The 27281-nt window shown below is 36.8% G+C and overlaps 1 protein-coding gene across 2 annotated transcripts in view; it reads right to left on the bottom strand.

The window, feature by feature from the left end:
* Positions 1-27281, bottom strand: part of GRM1 (glutamate metabotropic receptor 1) — a 346953-nt gene that overhangs the window by 27594 nt on the left and 292078 nt on the right. For both annotated transcript variants that reach the window (XM_024747977.1, XM_024747978.1), the window contains exons 6-7: positions 20879-21005; positions 9465-10395 (exon numbers count right to left, since the gene is read on the bottom strand). In XM_024747977.1, the coding sequence (XP_024603745.1) occupies positions 9465-10395; positions 20879-21005 (1058 nt within the window). The remainder of the gene's footprint in view (positions 1-9464; positions 10396-20878; positions 21006-27281) is intronic.

Here is a 27281-nt window from a genome sequence, read left to right as displayed (position 1 = left end):
AGTTTCTCCTGTTGAAAAACATAAGGTTAAGTTTAAATGCCACTTTTATAATTTTATTAACAAGTCTTTCCCCATCCTTCAACAGATACCACTCCATTTAGATGGACTGAATCTCTTTCTTCCCTGGACACATAAAATGCTATATTGCTCCTCTATTATGGCAGTTAACCCAGTATATTTAGTTCTATTTTTGAGTGTCTCCCTTACTATTTTGCAAGATTGGTGCATTCTGTGATTACCTCTTATATCTTTTTTATCCTAAATATTATCTAGCACCATATCAAGTACGTACATGCTTTTACGAAGCATATGTTACTGTTGAAACAGTCATTGATTAAAGAAGTGAATGAATAAACAGTAGATCCACCATAAATGTTACTCTCAGGTGTGAAATTCTGTGACAAGTAATTCAATAAAATCTTCTGATATTTACTATAAAATCAAGTGAAGAATTACAATAACTTTTAAAGCCTTTTATTGTATGATTAAAGGAAAAATAATTTCAAAATGACAGATTTTCTCATTTACAAGCTAGAAGAATGAATGAATTCTTTGTATGAAAGAGAACATGTTATCTCTATTGGATTGTGATGTCTGTTGGCTCACTGTCATATTTCCTTTCCTAATCAAGGGAGGAAAGACAAATGAAGAGGCTTACCCAGGGCATAAACAAGAGTGCTGTAGGCTTATTTACCTTTTCTGTAGACAAAAAAAAAAAAAGTTTCTGGCAGATCCAGAGGAAAACGTTCTCAGAGCATCATTTCATTTAGTATTTCACTTAGCTTTTGCCCTCATTAAAAACATATATACAGAAGCAAGAAGACCTACAATCCTGCAGCCTGTGGAACAAAAACCACATTCACAGAAAGATAGACAAGATGAAAAGGCAGAGTGCTATTTACCAAATGAAGGAAGAAGATAAAACCCCAGAAAAACAATTAAATGAAGTGGAGATAGACAACCTTCCAGAAAAAGCATTCAGAATAATGCTTTTAACAAAATAATGTATTTAACAAAAATAAATACAAATAAAAATAATTGAAAGCAACAGGGAAAAACAACAAATAACATACAAGGGAACTCCCATAAGGTTAACAGCTGAGTTCTCAGCAGAAACTCTACAAGGCAGATGGGAGTGGCATGATATATTTAAAGTGATGAAAGGGAAGAGCCTACAACTAAGATTACTCTACCTGACAAGGATTTCATTTAGAGTCGATGGAGAAATCAAAAGCTTTACAGACAAACAATGGTATGAGAATTCAGCACCACCAAAGCAACTCTACAACAAATGATAAAGGAACTTCTCTAAGTGGGAAACACAAGAGAAGAAAAGGACCTACAAAAACAAACCCATAACAATTAAGAAAATGTAACAGGAACATAAATATTGATAATTACATTAAACATGAATAGATTAATGCTCTAACCAAAAGACACAGGCTCACTGAATGGATACAAAAACAAGACCCATATATATACAGTCTACAAGAGACCCACTTCAGACCTAGGGACACATAGACTGAAAGTGAGGGGATGGAAAAAGGTATTCCACGCAAATGGAAATCAAAAGAAAGCTGGAGTAGCAATACTCATATCAGATAAAACAGACTTTAAAATAAAGAATGTTACAAGAGACAAGGAAGGACACTACATAATGATCAAGGGATCAATCCAAGAAGAAGATATAACAATTATAAATATATATGCACTGAACATAGGAGCACCTCAATGCATAAGGCAACTGCTAACAGCTATAAAAGAGGAAATCGACAGTAACATAATAATAGTGGGGGAATTTAACATGTCACTTACACCAATGGACAGATCATCCAAACAGAAAATTAAGAAGGAAACACAACCTTTAAATGACACAATAGACCAGATAGATTTATAGGACATTCCACCCCAAAACAGCAGATTACACTTTCTTCTCAAGTGCTCATGGAACATTCTCCAGGATAGATCATATCTTGGGTCACAAATCAAGCCTCAGTAAATTTAAGAAAATTGAAATCATATCAAGCATCTTTTCTGACCACAACGTTATGAGATTAGAAATCAATTACAGGGAAATAACGTAAAAAACACAAACACATGGAGGCTAAACAATACGTTACTAAATAACCAAGAGGTCACTGAAGAAATCAAAGAGGAAAACAAAAAATATCTAGAGACAAATGACAACGACAACACGATGATCCAAAACCTATGGGATGCAGAAGCAATTCTAAGTGGGAAGGTTATAGCAATACAGGTCTACCTCAAGAAACAAGAAAAATCTCAAACAACCTATATTACACCTAAAGGAACTAGAGAACGAAGAACAGACGAAACCCAAAGTTAGTAGAAGGAAAGAAATCATAAAGATCAGAGCAGAAATAAATGAAATAGAAACAAAGAAAACAATAGCAAATATCAATAAAACTAAAAGCTGGTTCCTTGAGAAGATAAATACAATTGACAAGCCATTAGCCAGACTCATCAATAAAAAGAGAGAGAGGACTCAAATCAAAAAATTAGAAATGAAAAAGAAGTTACAACAGACACCACAGAAATAAAAAGCATCCTGAAAGACTATTCCAAGCAACTCTATGCCAATAAAATGGACAACCTGGAAGAAATGGACACATTCTTAGAAAGGTATAACCTTCCAATACTGAACCAGGAAGAAATAGAAAATATGAACACACCAATCACAAGTAAAGAAATTGAAACTATGATTAAAACTCTTCCAACAAAAAAAGTCCAGGACCAGATGGCTTCACAGGTGAATTCTATCAAACATTTAGAGAAGAGCTAACAGCCATCCTTTTCAAACTATTCCAAAAAATTGCAGAGGAAGGAACACTCCCACACTCATTCTATGAGGCCACCATCATCCTGATACCAAAACCAGACAAAGATACTACAAAAAAAGAAAATTATAGACCAATATCACTGATGAATATAGATGCAAAAATCCTCAACAAAATACTAGCAAACAGAATCCAACAACATAGTAAAAGGATCATACACAATGATCAAGTAGGATTTATCCCAGGGATGCAAGGGTTCTTCAATATATGCAAATCAATCAAAGTGATACACCATACTAACAAATTGAAGAATAAAAACCATATGATCTTCTCAATAGATGCAGAAAAAGCTTATGACAAAATTCAACACCAATTTATGATAAAAACTCTCCAGAAAGTGGGCATAGAGGGAACCTACCTCAACATGATAAAGGCCATATATGACAAACCCACAGCAATCATCATTCTCAATGGTGAAAACCTGAAAGCATTTCCTCTAAGATCAGGAACAAGACAAGGATGTCCACTCTCACCACTATTATTCAACATAGTTTTGGAAGTCCTAGCCACGGCAATCAGAGAAGAAAAAGAAATAAAAATTGGAAAAGAAGAATTAAAACTGTCACTGTTTGCAGATGACATGATACTATACATAGAGAATCCTAAAGATGTCACCAGAAAACTACTAGAGCTAATCAATGTATTTGGTGAAGTTCCAGGATACAAAATTAATGCACAGAAGTCTCTTGCATTCCTATACACTAATGATGAAAAATCTGAAAGAGAAATTAAGGAAACACTCCCATTTACCATTGAAACAAAAAGAATAAAATACCTAGGAATAAACCTACCTAGGGAGACAAAAGACCTGTATGTAGAAAACTATAAGACACTGATGAAAGAAATTAAAGGTGATACCAACAGATGGAGAGATATACCATGTTCTTGGATTGGAAGGATCAATATTGTGAAAATGACCCTACTACCCAAAGCAATTTACAGATTCAATTCAATCCCTATCAAATTATCAAAGGCTTTTGTTACAGAACTAAAACAAAAAATCTTAAAATTTGTATGGAAGCACAAAAGACCCCGAATAGCCAAAGCAGTCTTGAGGGAAGAAAATGGAGCTGGAGGAATCAGACTCCCTTGTCTTCATACTATAATACAAAGCTACAGTAATCAAGACAATATGGTACTGGCACAAAAACAGAAATATAGATCAATGGAACAGTATAGAAAGCCCAGAGATAAACCCACACACCTATTGTCAACTAATATATGACAAAAGAGGCAAGGATCTACAATGGAGAAAAGACAGTCTCTTCAATAAGTGGTTCTGGGAAAACTGGACAGCTACATGTAAAAGAATGAAATAAGAACACTCCCTAACACCATAGCCAAAAATAAACTCAAACTAAATGTAAGACTGGACACTATAAAACTCTTACAGGAAAACAAAGGAAGAACACTCCTTGACATTAATCACAGCAAGATCGTTTTTGACCCACCTCCTAGAGAAATGGAAATAAAAACAAAAATAAACAAATGGGACTTAATGAAACAAAAGCTTTTGCACAGCAAAGGAAACCATAAACAAGACCAAAAGACAACCCTCAGAATGGGAGAAAATATTTGCAAACAAAGCAATTGACAAAGGATTAACCTCTAAAATTTACAAGCAGTTCATGTAGCTCAATATCAAAAAAACAAACAACCCAATCCAAAAATGGGCAGAAGACCTAAATAGACGTTTATCCAAAGAAGATATACAGATTGCCAACAAACACATGAAAGGATGCTCAACATCACTAATCATTAGAGAATTGCAAATCAAAACTACAATGAGGTATCACTTCACACCAGTTAGAATGGCCATCATCAAAAATCTAGAAACAATAAATGCTGGAGAGGATGTGGAGAAAAGGGAACCCTCTTGCCCTGTTCGTGGGAATGTAAATTGATACAGCCACTATGGAGAACAATATGGAGGTTCCTCAAAAACCTAAAAATAGAACTGCCATATGATCCAGCAACCCCACTACTGGGCATATACCATGAGAAAACCTTAATTCAAAAAGAGTCATGTACCACAATGTTCATTGCAGCTCTGTTTACAATAGCCAGGACATGGAAGCAACCTAAATGTCCATCAACAGATGAATGGACAAAGGGGATGTGGCACATATATACAATGGAATATTACTCAGCCATAAAAAGAAACGAAATTGTGTTATTTGTAGTGAGGTGGATAGACCCAGAGTCTGTCATACAGAGTGAAGTAAGTCAGAAACAGAAAAATAAATACCAGCTAACACATATACATGGAATCTAAAAAAAAAGGTTCTGAAGGACCTAGGGGCAGGACAGGAATAAAGATGCAGACATAGAGAATGGACTTGAGGACATGGGGAGGGGGAAGGGTAAGCTGGGATGAAGTGAGAGGGTGGACTTGAGGACATGGGGAGGGGGAAGGGTAAGCTGGGATGAAGTGGGAGGGTGGAACAGACATAAATACACTACCAAATGTAAAACAGATAGCTAGTGGGAAGCAGCCGCATAGCACATGGAGATCAGCTTGGTGCTTTGTGACCACCTAGAGGGGTGGGATAGGGAGGGCGGGAGGGAGCCGCAAGAGGGAGGAGATAAGGGGATATATGTATATGTATAGCTGATTCACTTTGATATAAAGCAGAAACGAACACATCACTGTAAAGCAACTATACTCCAATAAAGATGTTAAAAGAAAAAAAAACATATATACAAATGCTTAAGAAACAGGAACATACTCATACACTATTTACTTAGAAACCTATATTTTAAAATTACTTCCTTGCATCAATTTAATGCCTTCTTTTGGTGATTGTTATTGTTTTTAGTTTTGCCTGCAATTATGCACCCAAAAAGTCACAGGCGTGTACTGTCACATTTCAGCTCCATGCGCCCTCACATTGTTTGGCACTCGAGTTATTTATCAAAAAAATGACTAGAAGTGTTAGCTTGACTTTTAGCCATTGGTATAACTTTTTTTTTTTTTTAAAGAAAGTATGTCATTTACATAATGTCTTAAGTTTTTAGTTACATAATGTTAACTCATTTTGCTTTAAAAGTAAGTGATAAGTAACTTGGATCAAAATAACTTGCTTACTTATGAATGTCTATGGATTTCTACGTTTCTTCTACTGCCAAGAAAGAGAAGTTTACCACTATCTTTATATTAATTTAGGTCTGAATAGTTTCCCATGCAAATACATTAACAGCTAAAGATATTAGCAATGTCAAAGGTATTGTAATTTTGTAATTCAGTTGATCTTCCAGGGCAGGATTATGCCTAATAGGATTTCTAACTATAAGTAATTCAAGTAATCCAAATACCCAATTTATTGATTAAAATCCTCCTAAATTATATTTAGAAAATATAAATGCAAGCGCCCAAGACTTTGGTTGTGTCAGATATCTGGCTGTGAACAAAATAACAAATTGAAGTAAACTTTGCAAAAGCAGACACACAACATCATCCCTCTCCTATATCTCAGAAACAGCCTGGTATGAGAATATAGTTGGACTTGCAACTCCTCAGAATAATATCAAACAGATCAGTTGGAAGCTCTTCATTACAGCATCTGTTCTGTGTTTATAGCTACATATGCAGACTGCCGAACACCCACAGTGCACCATAAGTGTAGGGATTACACATCCAGAATGGTAATAAACTCATTGGGTGATATGTTCCCCAGAGTTTTCAGCCCCTTGTTTCAGTTGGCAAAACTCTGCTGGATTTTTGTTGCTGTAGAAAATATTAGATTTTTTGTGGTTTTTGTAACTTCGGAGACAGGTCAGGAAGTCATAAAACAGCAATAGAAAGGTAAAGACAGAGGCACTGGGATTATTTTTATATTTCAAAAGTACAATCTCATAGAGAGTTACAAGAGAAGCAATGTCAGAGTAAGAGAGAAAAATGAGTAAATAAATGGTTGTTTTCCATAGAACTTTAGCCTCAAATACCCTCTGTGGATCAGCTCAGCTGTATGGTATACACTTTGGAGAAGCTACCAATTGTACAAAGAAAGCTGCATGTTAGAATTACTAATTAGAAGTATTATTCCTTACTGTAATAATCTGATAGTGCTTGAGAAACTACAGCTAATAGTTGAGCAATGCATTAACAGGTGAAAGCAGCGCTTCCTAGACAACCAATCCAGTTTAGACCAAGACGATTTTCCTCTCAATAGCGTGATTCTAAATGAAATTATTTTCTAAATTCATAATAATTAAGGGAATATTCTCAACCTCTAAGGAAAGCAGTTCCAGGTGTGAGAAGGTAGTCAGAATAAACACAGTGCCTGGCTACTATAGACGTGGTAAGCTGACTTCATTTTATCCCAGCAGCCAAGCAATGTGTACTAATGATTAGTCACCTCACTCTTGGACAGGTGCCCATATCTGTCTGTACATAGAGTCCCGGAGAGAGCTTTCAAAAACGCATAATCCTGAGTACCAAAAGATATCTTGATCACATAGATTCTCTCTTTCCATTAAATGGTTATAATAACAGCTTTCAGAAATGACTCATGACCAAAAATCATATGAAAGTTTCTGAAGAACCATAATAAAGGCAGTTAGAAAACATGGCTCTGGGTAATGGTGGATGTTGGAATAGAACCCTCATAAAGCCATATGGGAAGTGATAAAGGAAATCTTAAGTCTCTACAAACATTCCAGTTTAAAGAGTGTTTTCTCCCTTCTTTTCATTTTGTTTCCTTTCATTCCTTCCCTCTTAATGGTAATTGTCATGATGCCATTGTACATCTGGACTCTGTGGCTATGGTCTAATTTTTTTCCTCATTTCATGGCACTGTTGTTTTGCTTTCATGCTCACTAGAACTTAGAGGCAGGAATGAAAAATCAGGGCAAAGGGAAAAAAACCAGCTAAGCAACTTTTATAATCAGCATCTCATGAAGAACTTGAAATTGATACTGCAAGAAGTAGGTGTGAATTATTGGCTTCATCCTTAACACTGAAAAAATTTAAGGATGTCTTTATTTGAAATGATAACAAAACTTGATGGACTTCAAAAATATATTTTCCCGTAGACTCCCTCATCTGATCCTTAAGCCAATTATTGATTTTTGTAAAAGATGTGCATGGTGCTGCTTGACCAGTAAAGATGAAAAACTCAGAAGTTTAAGGCATGTAGGTTTTTTGACATATGTGAAAATGAGAAATTTCATGCCAGTTTAGACTTAGGCAAAGAATGGCTAACTAAGTGGAATTTACTTAAGAGTCACACAAATTCACAGTGGCTTGGTGTCCTCACCTACAAAATTGGGGAAAACAACACCTATTCCCCTCCCCTTACCTTGCTGATATGTTCAGGTGCACAGAATAGTTCTAAAACAATGTATATGTTATAATTATTACTATTAAAATTCTTCACTTTCAAAGGGTTGTTTCAAAAAGTGAAATTAATACTGCTAATGGGGAAAATCGTTTAATTTTTGGATAATTCAACTACCACTAGAACTTCAAGCATCCACGTTATTTTAAAAGTTGTAAATGTGACATGAAATCTGTTTTTGTGGGTCTCAGAAAGAGACAACACATGCAAATTTTAGCATGTGCTTCTTTGCAAAATAGAGTCAGGAAAAAGATAGGAATGTGTGTATTACATAAACTACTCAGAAGAATTACTAAAATAGAAATAATCTGGACTTTGATGTTAATGCCAACTCCCAAGTTTGGGGCTCTTCACCTTTATCTGGTTCCTTATTTCATTTGGTACTTTATGGCTAGGAAACCATTCTGGTTATAACCTTGTAGTAGAGATAGGTCAATTCATGTGTAGCATTATGGAAGTTTACAGTACACATTAAAGTTCAATAAATAAGAGGGGCATGGTAAGACAGTTGCTCAAGGGAACTTATTTCAGGACATACTTGGTGCTCAGCTGCACTCATATTTTGAAATAGTCAAACTTCCCCAGGTGCCTAATTTCCTTCCTCTCCATCCCAGACGAGTAATGGTATGGCTCCAAAGTAATAAAAATAAATCAGAAACTATCTCAACCATGATCTAAACTAGAAATTAGAACTAGAGATTGCATCTCTGACCAGACCCCACAGAAGGAGGACCCACGCAAAAGGAAAACATTAGGGACACAACAGAATCTGCAGATTGCAGGTAAGAATAAATATATGCCCAGCTGGTTGTTGCTTCACATTCCTTGCTCTTTCAAAGAAATGAAAACAACGAAGACCTTTAGTACTACATTCCTACTGCAACAGAATGTGAGATTTGGAAAAAAGAAAAGATTAAGAAAGGACAGGGGCTTCCCTGGTGGCGCAGTGGTTGGGAGTCCGCCTGCCGGTGCGGGGGACGTGGGTTCGTGCCCCGGTCCGGGAGGATCCCACATGCCGTGGCAGCGGCTGGGCCCGTGAGCCATGGCCGCTGAGCCTGCACGTCCGGAGCCTGTGCTCCACGGCGGGAGAGGCCACGGCAGTGAGAGGCCCGCGTATCGCAAAAAAAAAAAAAAAAAAAAAAAAAAAAAAAGAAAGGACAGGAAAAACACTGGGGAAATGGAAGAACATGATTTAGTCAAATAGAAGAAAATAGAAGAGAGAAAGAGAGAGAGAGGGCGGGAGGCAAACCCAGGTCAGATAACTCACTTGGCATTCCCTGACCCTGGTTTCTTTCTTCGGAAAATGTTGAGGAAAGTGTTGGAGCGGCAGGGCAGCTTGCCATCGCCAACATGCATGCGGACTACATCCGAGGTGGTGAAGGCACTGCGTACGTTCCTCTCGGGCTTGGCAATGATGATGTACATCTTGGGAGTGAACATGCACCCCAGGGCCACCGTTACACTGAGGCTCACTGCAAAGCAGGTAGTAATGATCTTGTAGTTGCTCCCAAAGTAAATGGGCACAAAAGCCAGCCAAATGATGCAGGTGGTGTACATGGTGAAGGCGATATATTTGGCCTCATTGAAGTTGGCGGGCACATTGCGGGTCTTGAAGGCATAGTAGGTACAGCTCATGATGAGGAGTCCATTGTAGCCCAAAGGGGCCACCACACCCAAGTTGCTGGTATTGCAGATAAGGTAGACTTCTTTGATGCTTGGGTAGGACAGAATGGGCATGGGGGGCTCCATGATGATCAGGGTTACCACCAAAGTCAGCTGCACACCAATCAGAATTGAGGCAATGATCACCTGGGCCCAGGCGCTCATAAACCTGGGCTTGCGGGTGCAGATCTTCTTCTTGCTGCCGGCCAGGATGCGTGCAATGCGATTGGTTTTGGTCACTAAAGCAGAGTAGCACATGGCAGAGGAGAGGCCGACCAGGAGGCGCTGGAGGTAGCAGGATGTGGTAGTAGGTTTGGCAATGAGAGTGAAAGGGCACACGTAACCGAGGAAGATTCCAGCTAGGATAATGTAGCAGAGCTCCCGACTGGAGGATTTGACCACTGGTGTATCCCGGTACAGCACGAAGATAAGGGTAACAAACAAGGTAACAAGGATGCCCAGGCAGGAAAAGGCAATGGCTATGATGGATTCTATGTTGCTCCACTCCAGATAGCGGACAGGAATGGGTTCACAGCCTGTGATGAGAAAAATAGTTTTAAAATGAATCTAAGATTTTGCTGATCAATAATAGTGCTTACTAGTTACCAGAGGCATAGCTATATTTGCATCTTCCATGATTTAAGCTATTTTAATTTTTTAAAAAATGCCTCTCTATCACACAAATAGGCACACACCATTGTCTTCTCTGGACGATCATGTTCCCAAACCTAATCTCATCACAAGCCTAATGTGACATACTTAAGCCTATAAATATAGTCTTCGCTTCCAGTGTTATAAATGGATGCTGCTCCGTGGATGGAACTTGGTTCTACACTTTCAGAAAATGAAAGAAAAAGAAGGAAACTAAACTGTGTTTCCATTGAAGGTGAAATGGTCACAGTGTAATAGAATAAGTTAGTAAGAAATAAACTAACAAAATTTTTATTTTTATGCAGCTATTTGACCAGAGGCAAGTCCAGATCATAGACAAGCATTTTCTTTCTTTTCTTTTCTATTCTTTCTTTCTTTCTCTTTTTTTTTTTTGGCCAGCCAGCAAACTTTTTAAACATAAATTTCATTTGAATTCTTTAGAAGAATCTGCATTCTCCTATTTAGCACATATTATATTACTCACTCTAAGTCTCACCTCTTTAGTTATGAATGTGGCATCTGAGGGCCTTTGAGTTATCAACCTCTAATAGACATACTAAAGAAGAATGAAATCTCCCCTCACCCACCTCTTGAAAGGAGAGACAGTGCTGTGTTCCTAAATGCCTGGCTTATTTTTTCCTTCCAGAATAAAGTCTCTTTTGTATTTTACAGAGAGAAAAACATTTGTCAAGTCCTGGCAACAACCCCTTCACAGAATTTTGTGATTGGTCTGGGCCATATTTCCTAAATTGTGAGAATAAAAATATGTATTTCCATAAATTTAGGAAGAGACTCATTGTTCTGTAGCCATGAGAGCGAGGAACCACCAGAACCTGTTTTAAACCTGTTCAGTCATTCAACAAGCTCCCGTCAGCGAACACAGTTTTTGCATGTTAACCAGTCAGTGTCAGCCCTGGCTTCTGATAATCACCCAGCTCGGATCAGACTCACATTTAATATTTGAGTGCAAACCACTCAGAAGCACATGCCTCTGACTGATCATAGTGGCCTCTCTATTTTTTTTTTTTTTTTTGCGGTACGCGGGCCTCTCACTGTTGCGGCGCACAGGCTCCGGACGCGCAGGCCCAGTGGCCATGGCTCACGGGCCCAGCCGCTCCGCGGCATGTGGGATCTTCCCAGACCGGGGCATGAACCCGTGTCCCCTGCATCGGCAGGTGGACTCTCAACCACTGCGCCACCAGGGAAGCCCTGGCCTCTCTCTTTTGTGTGTCGGGGGTTTGTCTGTGTCAGAGACTCAGTCTCTTCCTGGAAGAACTTCTGCTTCCAAAAAAAGTCACATTTTAATTCTAAATCTTTCCATTTCCTTGATACAGTTTAGAAAGATGATTAGATAGATACATAGTTTGAATAACAATGACCATTATGGGGAACTTTTGATGTAACACAATCAATAGATTAAAATATTTAGGAACAGCTATAGACCCATTTGGAGATAAAATACTTAAGAGTCGATATTCAGCTACTTTAATTAATTGGCATACTGAGGCTGCTAAATAAAATTCAAATTCCAATGGAGTCTTTGTCAAGGCCTTTGTAACCTTCTGAAAGCTACCCTCTTTGCATTTCTCTTTTTCTATGCAACCTGGTTTTGTAAATGAGCTATTCTGTCTTTGGAGCTTTTATCAGAAAAGAATACTGCATTTTAAATTTCTAGAACACAAGTCAGATCTATTGAATTTGAATTAAAACCCTGGTCTAGAGCCAAATTGAGAGCTATAATTAATGATTTTCATAAACTTCAGGGACACAGGCAAAATATTTTCTGCAGAATTCAGGATTTTTATTAGATACTTATTGTACTGCACTACAGATATGTACCAACTAAATCAATTAATTGTTAGCCTCATGTAGGAAAATATTTAAAAAGCAGCACATTACAAAAGGGAAGATTTAAATAAACCAGTGGTGTAACATTTAAAAAATAAAAATAGAAAATGCATTACATAAAGCAATTTCAGACTTTTTTTTCAATAAAGATTCAAATTAAGGATGGAAGATAGATTTTAGGAAACCTTCAAACAACTCTGGGGTAGACTCAATAACTGACATAACAAGGACTATAGCCTCTCTACAAACGGGCTCAGACCTGAATTAGGGCCATCAAACAGAAAAAAAAAATGTTAAAATTTAAAATTACCAAGTTAGAAAATATCTAATATGTGACTAGACATTTCCAGATAGAGTTATATAGTAAATAAACAAGAAATCAATATAATCATGGATCTTTAGGTAAGACGTCTAAAAGGGCCTCTACTCTCTGTGATTTGGGAACCTATAGATAAGAAAACCTATAGCTATCACAAATAAAAGTGTAATTTAAAGAACCATTACCCCATATTAGTAAAACTCAGGATAACTACCTAAAATCTGTCTAATGACTTAACTCCAGGGGAGACATTGGCATCCAAGAACTCCTTGTCTGTTCTCTGAACTCCCAGGGGAAGCAATATCTCTTCCTTATTGATATAGATGCCTTTACGTCTACTAATCATCTCACTATTAATAGAACATCAAATACCTTGGTTTAATAAAACCACTCAAATAGTGAAAATCTTTGATAATCCTATGCTCCAACATATAACTGGGACTTTGAGACTATTATTATAAGAATACATTATCCTTGGTGACACACACAATTTTAACATACAGGATTTACTGCCAGACAAGATGTGCTATAATTCTTACACCTGATCAAATTATATCTGATTTAGTCATGAAAATACCTATACTATGTATAATTTAAGACATTATCCAAGTAACAGCTTTTGTTTCAGAATTCTTATGGATGAAAGACTCCACCGAAATAGGAAGATGGATTGAAACAGAGCACATAAGTATACAGATTATCATAGATACCTAGATCATCACAAATCTTTCTTTTTTGTATAAATGTGAAAATGCTACACCATGATCTATATGTATTAACAGCATAGCAATGTCAAAAAACCATTGTTCATTGTGGTAGGCATCTTCCAAAATGGTTCCGAATAATCCCCACATCCTGGGATTCATGTCCTTGTATAATACTCTCTCCTTGAGTATGAACTAGGCCTATAACTTGTTTATTTTTTATAGAATATAGCAAAGTTGATGGGATGCCCCTCCTGTGATTGGGTTACATAAGACAATTTCCATCTTAGTAGCAAACTCAGACTCTCTTGCTGGCTCTGATGAAGCAACCTCCTATGCTGCTAAGGTCCACATGGCAAGGGACCGAGAACAGTCCCCATGCAATAACCAGCTAAAAAAATAAAAAGAAAGCTGAAGCCCTCAATTCAACAATCTTTTGAGGATTATATCCTGCCAATAACTAAGTGAGTTTGGAAGTGCACCCTTCCACAATCAAGCCTTCATACTAGACCCCATCCCTAGCTGACAGTTTGATTTTAGCTTTGTGAAAGATCATGAAGCAGAGAACTCAGCTATACTGTGCGTTTCTGACCCACAGAAACTGAGATAATAAATGTGTGTCACTGTAAGCTACTAAGTTTGGGGGTAATTTGTTTAGGGGTAATTTGTTACACAGCAATATATAACAAATTTACCCATTAAAAGCAAATTTACCCAACCTCTTAGTTCTATAGCCAATGCTTAGTCTCCTTGCCTAAGGATAATTAATTTCTTGATGTGTTGGTGGTATATAAAATAATTGCTGCCATAAAGGATGAGACCTGCAGGTGAGACCTACTGTGAAAGATAACGGAAATAGTTTAGAGACAATCATGCTAAACAGACTGCTCTAAGAGTCCTTACAGAGTCTCATATAGAACAACAAATAACTTATCAATAATAACAAATCCATGGAGAAGTTCAAGAATTCAATTGTAGGTACACAAACTCTAGCCAAAAAAGAGATTCTTAAAAGAAATACCAGAATGATTGTGTTATAAGATGCATAAGGATAATTCTGGCAAAACCAGATGGCTATCTCGTAGCACCAGATGAAATATCCAACATACACTAGATAAAATTCTGATGGAAAAAGTGAAAGAACTCATTTCAGTAGAAACAAATTGGCCACAAAATTAAACACTAGTGGGAAAACATTCCCAGGATAGCAGATGTGGCCAGTTCATGCTTCATTTGTAATTAAATTAATCTAGAAAAACTGTAAAGGTCGGGGGCACTGACTGATACAATTGCAAAAGAATCCTTTGAGTAACTTCACATGCATTGCATACAGTTGTCTCCTTCTACGGTTTATAAATATATACTAGCTTAAACAGTGTATTTATCTTCTGGATGGGTGGAAGCATTCTCCTATTGAAAAGCCACAATACTTATAATGGCAAAAATATGATCAGATGTGTAGTCTTAGCAAGCATGTTCCAACTTACCAATCTAGTGATATGGGAACTTTTCATCGGAACATTTATTCATGAATTTAAATTATATAAGGCTGTCTTCATTCCCAAACCTCTGGACAAGTAGAAGGGAACCTTAATACTGCTGAAGGTAACATCCCTTAGTGATTTTAAACTGAGGTTTGCAGAGAGCCTCCAGAAGCTGAAGGCTCATGAAAGTTAACTGTTAACCCAAGAAACTTGAAGCAAGCTGATGACTACCCAGTGGTCTTCTGTGCAAGATTATCTTGAGATTCTTACATATATCATACTCTCCTTTGTATGTTCTTGCTTATTCATACTTTTCTACTTTATTGATAAAAGCTATACAAACCTGAGTTTGTCTTTAATGTACTCTACACTAGTAATAAGGACTTGCCTAAACCTGGGTTTTGTTAGAGACATTCATTACTCTAACTCAGTAATTCAATTATATCAAGCTATTGTTAAGTATGTTATAACAATAAGCTTTGTATATGCAAATATTTCACAAGTTCAAATATTTGAAAGAATTCAGAAGACTCACAGAACATGCTTATGTAATGTTTTCATTTAAAGGCAAAAGGTAAAGTACAGTAAGAGAAAGTTCAGTTTAGCAGCCAGGGATCAAGAGGTATCCAGGTGCAAGCTCTCTAGGACCCTTATTCCTACACGGGCACACTTCATCTGTGGATTGAGCTACCAAAATCTGCACAATGAACACTGGTTTTGAGACAGCTCAAGATAGAAGTTCTCAGTGAAGTCTTTTATGACCCTCAAGTCATAGAGCCAACACAACCTGTCTAATAAAATATGCCAGGGGAAATCCATCAGTAAATGAACTGACTTTGGTTGTCATCAGTGGAGTTTTAAACTTTAAACTGTATATCATAAATCCCAGTGCCCTTAATGTAGCCAGAAACCAAAGACTGATACTCAGCCATCTCAACAGATAATCATAGAGTCTTCCAAGTCTAGTTTTAAATTAAGCCTATCCTATGCAGTGTACTATAGACAAATGAAGAAAAACATCCTTATGATAGAAGTATAAATATTCTTGTGTTGTAACAGTAGCAGTTTGTCATAACAACACCCCAAAGCGATATACCTATATCACCACTAGGATTACTTTATCTCGTGTGAAGATCCTAGATTATTCTCCCCATGTGGAAACCAAAGTTTTCAAGGCCAATCCAGGACCATCCAAAACAGAATCACCTGGGGATTGGGACTGATCATTTACATTTTGAATAAGCTTCTTAAAAGTTGTTTTTTATTCTTTCCTTTCCTTTCCTTTTATTTTTTAAGACACCCTAAATTTGAGAAGTGCTAGATTTGATATCTTGTGAGAATCAGACAAAATATCCATATTGCTCATATATGTGATGTAATGTACTTATTTGTCCTGTTTTGAGGTTTAAAGAGAAGAGTTGCCCCACCCCAAGTGTGTTTGGGTATTCCAAGACTAGAAGGGATGGCGGTTAAGTTCAACCAGTGGTAAAGAGTGAGTGTCCTGAGCCTACCTGACCCCCAGCACCCAAAAGGAGAAGACTTTAATGGGAGTTGTGCATACTATATCTAAAGCACAGAGAACTTAAGGACCTGGCAGTGTCTATGGTTAGAGTTACCCTACACAATCCAGAACCACTGGACAAGTCTGTTTCCTCCAAGCAGACTACAAACTACTGAGCAAAAAGAGAAACGGTAATAACTCTGATCTGAGGGCAATGGGTTACTCCTAAGTTTTGAAACAAACATTGGCTCACTAGTAAGATCCAAAAGCATTGGAGGAGGCTAAAATTTAATATCTGACTTCTTTCCAATTAGGTAAAGACAAATTTAATATGAACCAAGAAATAAAGATAGGCCACAATTATTCTACCTAAAGTGTGTTGGGGCATTTAATAACATTTACAGTAGTACTTCATGATTGCATAAGGCTTCACTGAAATGCTTTCTTTAACATTATTACATTAATATAAATTACCTACAAGGTGAAATTATTATTTAATGTTTAATATAAATTACCTACAAGGTGAAATTATTATTTAATGTTTAACTCAATGTCCCTTCCTCTGTGAAGGTTTTTCTCTTCCCAGGGAAAAATGATTGCTTTTTTTCTCTGTACTTATATGAAATTTTGTACATACTCCTGTTGCAAGGCTTATAATTACCTGTTTACATGTCTGGTTTCATATGAAGCTTCTCTTCCAGGATATAAACCTTGTTTCATTCACCCACATGTCCCAGTTTCTCAAAAAAAAAAAAAATACCTGGCATGAAGTAGGTGGTAGTGTATAATATAAAAGTGAATAAATGAGTAGATAATATGAGAGGTGGCAGTAACTGTGGGATGGGGAAAAATAGCTAAAAAGTTAATTTCTATAACAGTATTTTCTATTTTTTATTGATGAGATTTAGTGTAGTCTGACTTTCTGAGGAATTATTTTATACTATTTGACTTTTTAAAAGGAGTAAGTAGCATTGGATTACATATGATTGGCCCATAGATTGTTAAACTACTGTCAAGTTGTATATCATGGCAGAAGACATCCCTGTTTATGTATCATAAAAAGTAAAGTGTGAAATTTAAATGCTGAATTAAAATGTGCATATTCCCAAGAAGAAAATATGCAACATTTATTAAAACAGCTTCAGAAGTCACTTCCTCTAAGAAATAGACAATATTTTTCTTCATAGCCAAAAATAACATATTCTAATGAAAACAAAAACTCACTAACATGTTTTTATTCATTAATATTAGAGTCTTTGAAGCATATAAGAAAAGTAGCTATCACATAAAATGATTTTAAGCATATTTTAAACAAACTTCACCTTCAGTAAAAAACACTATTTTCCAAAGAGAATGATTTCTCATTTTAACTAAAATTCAGTCAAAAAAATCTACCCATGAAAATAAAATACCTACTTAAAGGCAATGCATATACTCCTCTGAATATTTTTACTGATTTTTTTGTATTCTCTCTCTGTGAGTTTTCTCTTTTCACAACTACTGCTACTATGGCAACAATCAAAAACCCATTGCCATGTACTGCACCCTTGCTCTGAGCCTGACATGGCACCAAGTAAGTGGCAAATTAGATCTCATTTTCCATTCATGTGTAAGACTGGAAGGGATGCAGAAACAGTAGGTGTCATTAAAACTAAGTGTATAGCTGATTCACTTTGTTATATAGCAGCAACAAACACAACAGTGTAAAGCAATTATACTCCAATAAAGACGTTAAAAAAAAAGTATAAATGAGTACGAGAGATGCATATTCTGAAAGACCTTAAGTATAAGACTTACAACATAATTTGGATACATGATCCGAAAGTAGCCACTTGCCTGTTGTTATCAGATAAAGGCGGTCTGAGCTGTTGCTTTGCTCAACTCATTTGAATGTTAAAGTGATTTTTACACATATGATGGATGATAGTAGATTAAATTCTCTAGAATGATAACTGCATTAAAATTCACCTATTTATAATCAAGGAGGATTTTTTTTAATAGTTTACTAAGTCAAAGAGGCTTAATCAATGACGGTGATCATTTGGCAGTGGGCAGACAATATATCCACAGTGGAAGATCTCTAGGGAATAAAACATATGACTTTGAGTTCCATTATTATAACATATTAGATCTTTAATTTTTGTTTTGTATTTTAATGTTTTAAAGTTGGATAGAAGTTCTTTATCATGTATGAGATAAGCCCCCATTTAAAGGGAAGATGAAGCAGTAGGAAAAGTTGGAGGAAGCCCCAAAAGTGTAGACAAGAGGAAAACTCCTGTACCTCAAAGCCAGGACTTCTGACGTTTAAGATTAACCTTAGAAAGGTGATGGTTTTGTCTTTGAGCCTCTTCCTGGTCAGTTGTGGTCTCAGTCAAATAGCTGAGGGCTGACTCTGAAGTCAAGCCCAGTTCTCAAGCACAATAGTGATCTAAGGGGACGGCTTTCTCAAGATGAAAAGGACCGACAGGAAGCACACACTACAAAGGAGGGTAAAGTTGTGAAAAGAGACACAGTACAAGTGGGAGAGGAGGTCTGTGTCCAGAATGAGGTTGGAAAAGCTTTTCCAAGTCAGTCCATTGCATGCAACCATGAGATAAATGCATAGTGAAAGGGCATTAGACCCAGGGACAAAAACCCCTAGATTCTAGTGGTGGCTTCTCCTATTGAGGATCTGTATTGATGTAGATGAACTTGGGTGAGTCCCTTCTTCTTTCTAATTCTCTCAATAGAACAAATATTTATCAGGCAGCAATTATGTTCAAGGCATCAGGCTATGAGCCAGAGAGTAATGTTTCTCAAGGGATGGAACAGGGACTAAGTGCTTCAGAATCTGCTGGGTCTTGTCTCAGAAATAGTGAATGGGAGTCTCTGTAGATGGGTAATTCCCAGGTAATTTTTAGGCACATTGAAGTTGAAAACCAGTTTTCAGCTAGAGAATAAAGAAACAGGTGAGGCATAGTTTGTACCTTCAAAAATATTCCGATCTAATTTCTTTTCATTTAAAAATGGCCTTTGTACCAGGTGATTTCTAAAAGATTTCTGATCCTCAGTCTATTTTCTAACGGGGTTAACATTTTACAAGGTCTCTCACTTACAAAGTATAATTTTAATTATGTGACCTGATTCTACTCAGCCAGCCATTTTTGATGCCCGTTGAATAAGCCACACAATTTCTTAGTTTCGTATTCTTATTTGAGAACAAGTCAAAAAGTAAACAGCAATCATGAATGTTACCCTAATGATTATCAGCAGCACACAGGGAGGCATAGGATCAGCAGTCAATGAACTACGACCTGCTTCTAACTAGTTGCGTGACCTTGGGCACACAAGTACACCTCTCTAGGCCTCAGCTTTGCCGTTCTAAAATGAGGGATTGCATTACTCAGATGACAAGGTCTCCATGAACTCAAAGACAAAGTTTCTATAGCTTTATCACTTTAAAACATTTTGAAAAGTAACTGTGAAACACCTCTCATCTGTGGACTCATACCAGGGTCTTTGGAAATCAAAACTCATACCTGAACATTGCTCTTGGGAAGCTTATAAACTCATGTAATCCATCCACAGGAGTCCCATTGATTTTATGAGTAAATCATCTCTTGCATTCATTTATTCCTCTCCATTGCTGTAGCAGCTGCCCTAGTTCACACCCTTTGAATTTACTCACTTGGACCAACATAATAGCTTCCTAACTTCTCTCTATTTTTAGTCTAGGCTCATACTCTCCTCCATACTACCTCCAGGGTCATCTTTCTGAGACACAGATATCATGATGTAATTCACCACTTTAAATTCTTCAGTGGTTCTCCTGTGCTTAAAGCCAAAATCCAAACATTTATAAAAAGGTCCTACAGAAGCTCCTTACCATTTGCTGCCAGTGTACTCATCCAGTCTCATTTCTGACCACGTATCTACTAGGCCTTGCATTTACCAAACAACCCCATATACTTGTTCCATGGTTTTCTCCAAATGTATTACATGCTTTCATGTTTCCCATGTTCTACCTTCTGTCTGGAATTTCTTTCATCTCCTTATCTGCCTAACAAACTTTACAGTAGTTTATAAATATCTCTATTGTAGTAATAACTATTTTATTTTATACTTTTACATGTGTCTTCCCTGATATATTTTAAGTAAATAAAGCTGGGGCTGTGTTTCACTTATTTTTGTACCTTTACGCCCTGCAATAGTGCCTCATATATAGATGTTCAAGAAATATTTGCAAATATAAATTCAGGTGACTAGAAATGTCTTCAGATAAAATTTTTAAAAAGAAAAACAGGAACAACTGGTATACAAGAATAACCTTTGAATACACTTTTATATTTAAATGAACTTTTAATATAGATTACGGAAATCGTGTAAGAGGTTTATGTGTACACTTTGATATGAGCAGTAACAATGTAAGTAAACATTGAAAAAGACATGAGATAATCACTATCATTTTAAACAACAGGCACATTGGAAAGGTCAACAGTCAGGGACAGGGCTTACAAGTGAGGCAGCTCCTACCTGTTAGATCTGCATTGGGCCACCATCCCAAGTCACAAGCTTTGCAGGTGAATTCATCTTGCACATATTCATTCTCTTTGCAGGCAGTGCAAATCCAGCAGCAGCTGACTTCTCCTTTCCGTATGACCTATAACATAGCAATATTTCATATGCCTTACAGATCGCTTCTCCAGAAAGACATATTTTTTTCAGATGAGGACTTGCTTTCAAACTGTGATTGTTTTAGAAAAGTAACTTTTCAAAAAATCGTATATGTCGAGGAACTTTAAATACACGGATTGGGATATACCTTATTGTACCAGAGTTCAGATGTGAATTTCAGTTCATTCCATGTTGGATTTGGAAGCTTTTCAATAATAATTTCTTTTATAAAAGGAATTAAACAGCTGAATCATATCATCATGTATATTAATATGTATTAATAATTCTTAGAAAAGTAAAAACACATTTTTCTTTTTATATTGTTATAAGTTCCTTGATTTGTACTTTCATAATGTCTAATATGCTGTTAATCCCATCCATTAAAAAATTATTTCTAGTATACTTTGGTTTTCATTATATAAATTCTATTTTATGTTCTTATATTTCCATGTGTCTTCTCGTGATATGCACGTTTTCTTTGAAATCCTTTCATATGTATTTACAGTAGGTATTTTAATTTGACTTCTAATCCCGTCATCAATATACTATCTGGGACTGTTTCTATTGCTTGCTTTTCCTTCAGGTAATGTGTCACATTTTCTCGCTTTGTCACATGTCTAAAATTTTTTAACCAGATGCTGGACATAAGGTGTAGAGTGCTGGATTTTTCTCTTGAAGTAGTATTGGCCTTTGTTCTAGCAGGCAGCTAAGTCACCTGTGGCTCAGGCTTGAGTCTTGTTTTTCATTTTTTAGGGCAAGTCTAGAATAGTCTCTACTCTAGGAATAGTTTAGCCTCATTATAAACTATGACCCTGCTGGGATCTCTACTTAACTCTTTGTGTATTCAGCAAAGCGTCTCCACTAGGGCTTGCAGAAACTGGGACAATTCTTGGCCTTGTGTGACCTCTGGGAATCCAGCTTCCCACTAATTGTTCTTTACCTGGACATTCTGAATTCTACCCTGCTCATACAGATTCAGTCAAACACTCATGAAAACTCATATGCCAACTTCTGGGACCCTTTTTCTGCATAGATCCATCCTCTTCCTTCCTCTGCACTACAAATTCTGGCTGCCTTGGCCTTCTTAAACTCTGATTTCTGTCTTCTTAAATTATCAAGATAGCCAAGCTCTGTTTGTGTTCTTTCTCCCTACACAACAGCTAGGAAATTGCCTCCAGACAGAAAGCCAGAGTGATTTTAGGGTTCACCTTGTTTGTTTCCTTTCAATTCCTTGAATTCAAGGTCATGCACTGTTTTCCAATGTCTGAACATAGTTATTTCTTATATTGTGTCAAGTTTTCTGGTTGTTTACAGCAGAAGACAAAGTCTGTACTCTGTTACTCCCTCATGGCTAGAAACAGAGGTCCCTCCCTAACACATTCGACATAATCAAATGTTCTCATATGTAAAGTCAGAAATTAAACTGTAAATATTGCCATACCTTAAAATCATACAAACTCTATCCTTTGTGAAAATAAAATTATCTTCTTGCAAATCCGGTAGAAATTTATACCACTATTTTAGAATTACATGAAAAATATCAAATGACATTATATTTTCAGAAACTGTAAAAGGTTTCCTTTTTCTTCTTTTACTTTCAAATAACTTTAGAAAGTAGACTCAGATTAAGTCTTTTTGAAAAATTCACACTTATCCTCAGAATAAGCATGAGAAATCAATATTCCAAATTATAAATTTTTCTAAGTGCCATGAGAAAAATTGAATACATGAGTACTGCTTTTTACTTTAATGAGTATAAGAAGTACAAAATAGTGTATATCTCTTCAGTCAGCTTTATCTTTTTCCTAACTATAAAATGAATACTATGAATGAGACAATTTCAAAAGATACTAATGCTAAACAATTTATTTATGCAGAATGACCGGTGAAAGGTAGATCCTATGAGTAACTGGCACATGGGAAGTATTTAAGATTAGCCTTTAAATGACTGAATAAATGAATGAATAAGTGATTGGCTTATACCTCTAATAAATAATGAAAAAGGAACTGCTCAAATGGAGTTTTTTTTATTACTTCTTATTCAGCCACCAAATATGTGCACTTTTGCCATACAATGTCTAAAATATGGGATTTGTCTTTTCTATCTCTCAGCCACCCCTCTAGACTCAGAAAGCTGAATTCTGGTCCCTGTCTCCTAGTCACATAACGTGCCTCTAATTACTTCTCACTCCAGAGTTACATGCACACAGCTGCCAAGATCATCTTGATGGCCTGTGGGCTCCTCAAGAGAAGGGAATCATGTCATATTTTCATTGTTTTCAGATCATAGTCATCAATAAATGTACCAAGAACACACAGTAGCTGGCCAATGCACTGGTGTTGAGTTGAATCTTTTTTAAAAATGTAATTCGGCCACTCAAGGAATGTCAGTGTCTCCCTTTTCTAATGCCTTTGAAATATAAGCTCTTTGGTCAGTGATTCACTTAGTCCCTAGTCCTTGTTTCTGCACCTACGTTTGACTGTTAATAATCTCTTACATAAGTCCGCCAAACAAGGAAGGCAGCCTCTGTGCCATCCCCTGCTTACATCCTCATTAATGTCCACATAATTGTTTGTTTTGGAGAGAGGTTTCAAGTAGGGCAGATACATCATCTAATTTGCTTTCCATCTGACTTGCTTTCTACAAGGATTATTATGGCTGCTGTTTAGAGAATAGATTTTAAGAAGGACAAAAGAGAGAGTGTGTGTGTGTTGCTTAATCCATGGCTTTAACATGCAACAATAAATAAATAAATATATTTTAATAAAAGAAAGGATATTCCTTTCCATTTAGAATATCATCTTTCCTCCATCAGCCCATCTATGTCACTACTTTCGAGTCCTGACACATGCTCCAGGAAGTATTTCTGGTGCAGTGAGCCCTTTGAAACACTACCTTATTTGGAATTCTCTATAATTAAAATATACTTGGTAGTTTATTACCACAAGTTAGTTAGCTTTTGTCCTCTAGTTGTTTCACATGTATATGGTAGATATGTTTCATTCAGATACTTTTTAAAAATTCTTAAATTATTGTCTCTATGTTTTAATCTCCCCCATATCACAGGTACTGATATTTTAAATTATTTTTACACTAACTGATATTTCTTTTGCATGGAGTATACACTCAATAACTGAATAATGTATTGTCTCATTTTTGTTACCATAAAACACTTTTTATGACAGCTCTGAGTCATGATAAGAGATTTGATATTTCTCTGAAATTGCGCTTGAAAGACCAAGACTTCCCAAGACACAGGGACTGTTTTGATTCCTTTTACATCCTGTGTACATGGTGCTCTGTTTATTGTTAGTAAGACTAGATGACCCGCTGCTTCACACAAGGTTATGATTCAATTCCATATACACTGTAGGAGTCTTAAAGTATTTATGACATAGGAAATCAAGTGTTAACTTTACGACTACATTTCTGAAGTAACTTGAAATGGATTTTTTAAATTTAGGCTTTGTTTAGAAAAAGGACAAAAGAAAGAAAACAGCATCGAGAGAATATAATGAAGGAAAAGTAATGATAAATCAAAGGAAACAGAGAAATTTGCTTCAGAAGGGAAATGCCTGGAAGACTAAACAGAATAAAGATGGAAGACTAAACAGAATAAAGACACTGGTCCTACCTAATTAGGACTGTAGGAAAATCAGCTGAGGGAGAGAAGGGCTAGTCCTACCCTCCTGTGTCCCCATGGCACCCAGCATGAGAGCTTGGGCAACAATGGACTCTAATTGCTGATACAATTTTTTCCAGCTACACCATGAGTTCCTCAAAGGAAGGGGCCATGTTTAAGTTTCTTTTGCTTTCACAGTGCTAGCATAGTTATTGGTACATATTAATTTTTCAATAATTACTCAATAATGTATGTGAAAGAAAAGAGGGAAATAATATGGAATATTACATAAGCAAAAGAAATGAAAATGAAGAATTCAAAGAGAATAAAAAATAGAAGGAAATTGAAGAGAGCCTTGAAAGAATTATAGAAAAAGATCAGTTTAGGAAAATCCCTACATAGTAATTTATTACAGGGGAAATGTAACAAAAATCATATAGGAATAGAAAATGATCACAAAAATGGACATACATTGAACGAGACCATGTGCAAGGCCCTCTGTACAGAATTACACTAAACCTCACAAGCACTCCATGGAGTGAAGTTAATTATTTACATTTTGCCGATGAAGAAACAGCTGCAGAGGGGATCAGTAACTTGTGCAAACCTCAGGCACATTATCACCAGTTATTTTCAAGAACGAAGCTCTTCCTTGTGTAAAAACCAGCTGTCAGAATGATGGCATGTTATGCTGAGAACCAAAATTATATCTCAGAAGTTGGCAGATACATATTTACTTAACCAACATTTATTTAGTGGCCCAGTGTGCCAGACATGGTGCTATGCATGCGGACAAATAAATGAAAAGACCTGATGATCACTGAGGTTAAGAAGCTCAAAATCTGACATAATGTAATACGTACACTGCTAGAAGGAGGAATGAAATGCTTATGCAGGGCATATGCATTCAATCGTTCATCCATTCATTCATTCACATTATGCATTCACAATCAGTGAATAAAACAGATCATATCCCCATCTTTGAGGAGCGCCATCCTAGAAAAGGGCTTTGAGAAAACTACAGCAAGAAAGAGGAATAGGGTTCAGGGCAGCGACCAAGGTGAGGCAAGCCTAGTGCCTAGGGACCAGACTTAAAGAGGCCCTTAAAACCCTCAGCGTTGTGCACATGCCCACCCTGCACTTGCAGGATGTTGATGGGGGGCCACTTTAGGGTCTGTGCCCTAAGTTCTTCACTTGCCTCATCTCAGTCCCAGTCTTGATAGGGAGGCACGTGGAATTGGGGATTGCAATTTTGCATATGGTGGTCAGGTAAGCCTTCACAAAGATATGCCATTTGAATAAAGACTTGAGAGAGGGAAAGGGAGTAAGTCCTGAATATATCTGGTGGAAGAGAGTTCTAGGCATTGGGATCAGCTAAAGAAAAGACCCAGAAGTAAGAGTCCAATGTGTACTCATGCTATTGCCTTCCTTCTCTACTTTCCTGTATGTGTGTTATACTTCAATAAATATTTACTTAAAACAGAAAATGAGCCCTGCTTTGGCCACTGCCACCTGCAAGACACAACAGCTCTGCTGCGTTCCTTCTCTGCCCGGTGTCATTGTGATTCAGCAGCAGGTCCTATCAGCACCTGTCCCCAGAAGTGGCAGACAAGCTAGATCTGAGGCTAAGGTGATCACCAAAAAGTTCAGTAACCAGGAGACCATCTTAAACACTGGTCAAAGCATGAGAGGTGAAGGTGTAGGTATTACTCAGAGTGGCGGTGAATAAATTAATGCTGATTCCATAGAATTTCTCATTATGACCAGTGCTTGCAAAGTTTTCTCTCATCCAGAGACACTATAATAATTTCATGCTTTCACATACATAATAAAATACAAAAAGGAGCCCAGTATTTTGTCTTTAACTTTTTTCAAAATTGTAGCCAGTATGCTTTTAGTAGCTGGGGCAGATCACATCATCATTATGTAATCATAAGCTTCTCAGATAAGGAATTTTGATATTCCTGTGGACAATTTTTGTTGAGAACCTGCCATCCTGCAGTGGAATTTAGAAAATATTACATAATGAAGGAACTATGTCATTGTTTCACTGGTTGCCAAAATGGTTGCATTAACTATGAACGAGTTCAATGGGTAGTTTGTTTTGATTCACAAAAAGGGGAAGTTGAGGTGAACAGGACAGCTGTGGTTGGTGATGTTACTGCTAACTTTCTTAGCTGGTCTTCTGGCCACGTGAGAATCGCCCTCATGCTTAGAAGACAAAAGCTGAGGTATGAAGTTTCATGATATCTGCACCTCAGTTCAGATGGTTCAGGGAAAAAATAGTTAACTCAATTCTGAAATATATAGTTTGTAAAAATATGTGTATCTGGGCTTTTCTCCACATATCTAGGGTGTATTTTACTATATGACAATATGGCATGTGTAATGAAGAGCCATTTATGATATGGTCTCCATAATTCTATCTTGATAGGCCAGGTGAGAAGGGGGGAAGTAGTGATTTCTACTTTCCATGCCTAAAGTCCCAGACTCAAACCATCATCTTGGAGTAAAGAATCCAAAAACGAACTAAACGGAAGAGAAAACTAGAAGAGAAGAGAGGGGAAAAGAAAGAATAGGAGGCGAATGAAAGCAATCCCCAGGACCCTTTCCCTGGGATTCTCTGCCGGTTTCCCCAT

Source organism: Neophocaena asiaeorientalis, unplaced genomic scaffold, assembly GCF_003031525.2.
Source record: "Neophocaena asiaeorientalis asiaeorientalis breed wild unplaced genomic scaffold, Neophocaena_asiaeorientalis_V1.1 scaffold123, whole genome shotgun sequence".
Classification (NCBI taxonomy): Eukaryota; Metazoa; Chordata; class Mammalia; order Artiodactyla; family Phocoenidae; genus Neophocaena; species Neophocaena asiaeorientalis.
The sequence above is the reverse complement of the archived record's forward strand: the minus strand, read 5'-3'. Positions and strand labels throughout refer to the sequence as shown.